General features: G+C 48.2%; 1 protein-coding gene across 2 annotated transcripts in view; it reads left to right on the forward strand.

The window, feature by feature from the left end:
- Positions 1–5,558, forward strand: part of LOC145361481 (voltage-gated potassium channel KCNC1-like) — a 57,938-nt gene extending 52,380 nt beyond the window's left edge. Inside the window, exon 4 of one of the 2 annotated variants that reach the window (XM_080217290.1) lies at positions 5,183–5,558. In XM_080217290.1, the coding sequence (XP_080073416.1) occupies positions 5,183–5,319 (137 nt within the window). In that variant the 3' untranslated portion in view covers positions 5,320–5,558. The remainder of the gene's footprint in view (positions 1–5,182) is intronic. The other variant, XM_080217291.1, reaches the window with a different exon arrangement.
- The last annotated feature ends 442 nt before the right edge of the window (positions 5,559–6,000 follow it).

Here is a 6,000-nt window from a genome sequence, read left to right on the forward strand (position 1 = left end):
TCGGGTTCGATTCCCGGCTTGGGTCACCGTCTGTGTGGAGTTTGCACATTCTCCCCGTGTCTGCGTGGGTTTCCTCCAGGTACTCTGGTTTCCTCCCACAGTCCAAAGATGTGTGGGTTAGGTTGATTGACCACGCTAAATTGCCCCTTAGAGTCAGGGAAAGTAGCAGGGTAAATAGGTGGGATAGGGATAGGGCCTAGGTGGGATTGTTGTCCGTGTAGGCCCGCTGGGCCTAATGGCCTCTTTCTGCACTGTAGGGATTCTCTGATACTATTATTCGAAACATACCATTCATAGAATACATAGGGGAGAAGGAAAGGACAGGGTGCAGAATATAATGTTACAACCATAGTTACAGCGTAGAGAATGATCAACTTAATGTATGATAGGTCCATTCAGAAGTCTGATGGCAGCAGGGAAGAAGCTGTTCTTGAGTCGGTTGGTACGTGACCTCAGACTTTTGTATCTTTTTCCCGATGGGAGAGGGTGGAAGAGAGAATGTCCGGGGTGCGTGGGGTCCTTAATTATGTTGGCTGCTTTGCCAAGGCAGCGGGAAGTGTGGACAGAGTCAATGGTTGGGAGACTGGTTTGAATGATGGACTGGGCTGCGTTCACGACCCTTTGTAGTTTCTTGTGGTCTTAGTCAGAGCAGGAGTCGTACCAAGCTGTGATACAACTGGAAAGAATGCTTTGTCTGCTGCATCTGTAAAAATTGGTGAGAGTCATAGCTGAATTTCCTTAGCCTCCTGAGAAAGTAGAGGCGTTGGTGGACCCTGTGAGGATTCCCTGCCTTTAGCGCCATCCAGTAAGGATGGCAAAGCGGTTAAGGTTGCAGACTTAGCGGACGGCCTTCAGCGTTGCAGCTCCCTGATTGGTGGAGGCGAGGCTTGCGTTAATTATTCCTCCGCTTTCAGAATTGTCCTCCCCCCCCCACCCCCGCCAAACCACTCTGTCTCGTCAAAGTAATTCCGTTGCATGAACTGCTCTCCTGATGATTCCCGTCATGCACCATTGCCAGCATCTCATCAGCGGCTGACCATTGGCATCACCACCCTCCCCATCTGTGCCACTCCTGGCTGGATGATGCTATTCTCATTATTGTTTTGCCGGTTTTTCTTTTAACTAACTGGGTTCCCACGCGGTACACGAATGGAATCTGTCGCCAGAAACAGGCTGAGGGATTGCCCAGTGGGTTCAGGGTCACAGGTCAATGGCGGGGATGTCTCAGGACCGGGTGTTATAGTTGGTACGCCACCCCTCCCCCCACATCCCCTCCCCCTCCCCCAGAGGTAGGACACCCCGGAGAGGGCTCAGAGGCTTGATGGACAGAGAATGAATCACGTTGAATGGGTTTTTCTTGGGGAAACGCCATGGTGTGGGGGGAGGTCCATCCCGGAGAAATAGTTTCCTACCCTGACTCGAGATACGTCCGTGTCCACGCTTTCTCCTCAGATAACGTTGACTGTTCTCCGTGGGCGGAGGGAACCCTTCAGTCCTCAGATGTCCTGGATGGATGATCAGCCGGGGTGGGGGTGGGGGTGGGGGGGGGGGGGCGAGGGGGAGAGGGGAGTTGTGGGGAGACTGGAGACCACTTTAGCAGAAAAGGATGGGACCGTCTAACTGAGTGGAGGGAACACTAAGAAAATGGAATCACAAGGTGTTTAACACAAAAAAAATGCTTGAGTTTTACCAGAAGTTAGTTGTTCATGTGTCTATGCCTTTTCTGTGTCGGAGGAAACGCAGAGCTGTTATGTAAGCATGCATGCATGGAATGAAGATCATTGATGGTGCTGTGACTCTGACTCTGAGACACCTTAACTCCCTGGTACAAGTCTCCTTCTCCGTTTCGTATCACATCTCAAAAGGAGGCCCCTTTCGGGTCAAAGGCCTGGGGTGGCATCTTCAGTTGCAAGGTTCGGCCAGGGGGGCAGATGGGCCCAGTGAGGGTGACCTCTACTTTTGCCCCTCTGCCAAGACGTGGCCTCGCACGGCCATTGTCGCATGTTCAGCAGGGCGCAGGGCGCCAAGGCGCAGTCCGCCCGAGAGACACAGGGTAGAAACTTACAGGAGGCGTCCACCCTCTCATAGGAGAGATCGTCCCGGAATCAGTATAGGATTCACCTTTCAGATATCTCTCCCAAAGATAGCTCAAACTGAACCAAAAAGAGAAAATGTTGGAAAATCTCAGCAGGGTTGACAGCATCAGTGGAAAGACAGTAGAACCCTATGTCAGAGCTGTTTAGGATTGCAGTGTTATGTTTTATCTTAGCTCAGAGAGAATCTTGATACACGCAAGGATGGATGTGTGTTTTTTCCTGTAGTGGGTGAGATGAGATTATTAGTTGGTACAATCACTGTCCCTTCATTTCAGGATCTGGGCTGAATCCAGCCTGGAGAAATTGGATGAATGATTCACGAATGTTAAGATTGATTGGATTTGGGCCAATCTTGGCTTAGTTTGATTCTGCACAGTTGCCACTAACATTGGGCCTTGCAAAGAGACATTGCAAAGATGGACGAGTACAAGAAGGCATTATAATAACTCGATTGTTGTACCCATAAGACATAGGAGCAGGATTAGGCCACTCGGCCCATTGAGTCTGTTCCACCATTCAATCATAGCTAATACATTTCTCACCCCCATTCTCCTGCCTTTTCCCCTGATCCCCTTATTAATCAAGAACCTCATCTATCTCTGTCTTAAAGACACTCAGTGAACTGACCTCCACAGCCTTCTGTGGCAAAGAGTTGCACAGATTCATCACTCTCTGGCTGAAGAAATTCCTCCTCATCTCTGTTTTAAAGGATCGTCCCTTCAGCCTGACATTGTGCCCTCTGACACAACCCCTCCGATGTTGGAGTTGAGGGACATTTAGTGTCAGTTGTGATAGCGTGAGTTTGACCTTGGAGTGCTCAGTGGGGGTAATGAAAAAGGAACTTTCCCTAACCCACTTAATGTACTTTAAGGGGCAGGCAGAACTTTATCCTGCTTGCCTCCAATCCACAGTGCACCTGACCCGAGAGTGCTTGACAGGGCAGTTGAGATGAAGACTTGCCTTGAATTTAACCAAAGAGTTCTTTGCGATGGAACTGTTTGATGTGGTCGTAACTAAAATAAGTGCAGAATGTTCCGTTCCCCAGAGTTCTCTCACTCTGTTAAAACAAGATCACGAGTGTTTAATTATTTCTGTTAGGAGATACCACCCACTGCATTTATTTTTTGTGTCACCTCAGTGCGCAGACATTGCTGCTCCAGGAATGGTGACCGGGATTCACTTTTGGTTTATCTGGTCTGACTTAAACCAATTTTCTCCCCCTCTCTCTAAAAGCTCTGAAGTTCCATAACACAGTCCTACCAAGATGGCTCGTAGCCTTTAGTTAAAACCCTTGTGAAATATCACCTCAGAGACCGGTGCCATAGAATTCCCTACAGTGTAGAAGGAGGCCATTCGGCCCATTGAGCCTGCACTGACAACAATCCCGCCCAGACTCTGTAACTCCATGTAATTACCCTGCTGAGCCCCACTGACACTAAGAGGTAATTTAACAATGCCAATCATCTTAATCCACACATCTTTGGAGCGTCCCTTCACCAGATTTCCTATGTTTACAAACTCTGTTCCACTCCCAAACTGCATCAGATACAAAGTTGGAATCCGGAATGTCAGTAGCCCTAATATTCCCATATTTAGATGCTGGTGAGACTCCCGTATTGGGCAGGCAACCATTCCCTTAATCAGGGAGCTGTACTCCAATCATTACCTCAATCAGGGAGTTCAAATGCCAATCATTACCTCAGTCAGGGAGCTCATACTCCAAACATTACCTTAATCAGGGAACTCATACTCCAATCGTTACCTCAATCAGGGAGCTCATACGCCAATCATTACCTCAATCAGGGAGCTCATACGCCAATCATTACCTCAATCAGGGAGCTCATACTCCAAGAGACCCATGTCATGGACCTCGTTGAGGTCATTACGCTTTGGACTTCCTAGCATTTGATCCCTACCCCCACAGCCACTCAGCCCAGTGAGGTCAACAACCAGTCTGACTGTTAAGTGGGACTTTCAGTTAATCAGCTGTTTTTAAAGTTGTGTGGTGAGTGGGTGAGTGAGTGAATGGACATTGGTTTCAGGAATGGGCTTTGTACCTGGTTTGGTGGTGAGAATAGGGTTGGATGCCTGCCGATTTGGGGGTAGCAATGGCCTCGTGTTTACAATCAGTTGGAAAGCCAGTAAAGTGGAGACACTTCACCAAAACAGAAGAGAGATGTGTTCTGAAAGCCTCTACCAAGCAGTGAAGGATTGAGGCCTAATGTACACAGAGTTTATTTTGTCTGTGGGACAGAGTTAGAGTTGTCAGCTTTGATTAAATGTATTCGAGGAGGTTTCATCACCTGACTGTCCCCAGTCTCCAGCCATTGGTTGGCCAACCTCGTGACCCATGACCTTCTTCTCCGCCAATTAGAAAGCAGAAGTCTATAGAAAATGATGAGGGGTGTTGGTAGGGTTGACAGTCAGAGTTTTGCCAGAGTTGGAATGTCTAATACTAGGGGGCAGAGCACTTAAGGTGAACGGGGGAAAGTCCAAAGGAGGGTGAGAGGGGCACGTTTTTTTACACAGAGAGTGGTAGGTGTCTGTCAGGGGTGGTGGAGGCAGATACGATAGGGGCGTTTGAGGGACTTTTAGATAAGTGCATGATTGTGCAGGAACTAGAGGGATAGGGAGCAAGGGCAGGTCGAAGGGATTAGTTTAACTTGGTGTCATGTTCGGCACAACATTGTGGGCTTGTGCTGTGCTGTTCTACGTTCGAAAAAGATTAGTTACCCAATTGGCTGATACAATTCTGTCAGCCTGTTTCCACCCCCCGCCCCCCCAATTTTTCAATATTTTAAAATCTGGGAAAGAGAAAAATCAGGAAGCTCACACTCAGACAAAAGAGAAGGGGAAAAAAAAATCTCTTTTTAAGCTCCCGATCATTTTCCCCCAGGGTCTCACACAGCAGCAGCCCGGGGTCTGATCTTCAGTCCTCCCAGGAGAGACCCCAGGCCCACCCCGTGTACCATTGGTGTCCCAGAGAGTTAAGCCTCGTCTCGGAGTCCAGGATCGCTCATTCATTCTCTGGTATATGTGCACACAAAAGAAAAAACTGCCTTCTTCTCTCTTTTTCAAACCCCAAGGTTATGAAAAGTCGAGGAGCCTAAACAACATTACTGGTATGAGTGGGAATGCGCTTCGATTGTCTCCTGCCACCTCACCATTCAACTCGCCATGTCCCCTAAGGCGGCCCCAGTCACCCATTCCATCCATTCTGTAGCTCGGACACAAAAGAGTGGAAAATATTTTTCTATAGAACTATATCTGTGTGCGTGTGCGTGTATGTATCTATATCTATATAGGTATATATAGATATATTTATATATATATATCTAGGACTATTAAAAATCATTTAAAGAAAATACAACAACAAAAAGACCATTGCTTGAATAGGCTGCATAAACCAAATGACTGATAAAGGATCTGCTTTCTTCCAATGGAATGGAACAATGAAGGGTCTAAACTTGTCGGCACATTCGAGGAACAGACCCTACCCTTTGCCAACCCCACCCTCCCCCAACCCCCCCCCCCTCACAGACAGCATGGTGGATTTTCTCCTATATTTTAATCAGATAGATTAATTCCACCCTGTCCCCCTCCAACACCACCACCCCAACCCCAACCCCAAACCCCCCCCCCCAAAAAAAATAAAGTGGGTTGAGAAAATCACAAATAAGACTTCTGAAAGGAGTGACGACTCCGAACCGAAGGGATTCTTTTTTTTTCTTTCTGGACCGCACTGTACTCTTGGTTAAATCGATTAAAGTGTACACTCAGGATATACCGGGGAAAGGGTTGGGGGGTGGGGGGGGGAGAGGAGGTGGGGGGGGAGAGGAGGGTGGGGAAAGAAGTGGGAGTGGGAAATGTCCAGACGCAGAAGGAGACGCACGCAAAGGCGGGG

Source organism: Carcharhinus amblyrhynchos, chromosome 35 (genome assembly GCF_965287045.1).
Source record: "Carcharhinus amblyrhynchos chromosome 35, sCarAmb.v2.hapA, whole genome shotgun sequence".
In the NCBI taxonomy this organism is placed as follows: domain Eukaryota; kingdom Metazoa; phylum Chordata; class Chondrichthyes; order Carcharhiniformes; family Carcharhinidae; genus Carcharhinus; species Carcharhinus amblyrhynchos.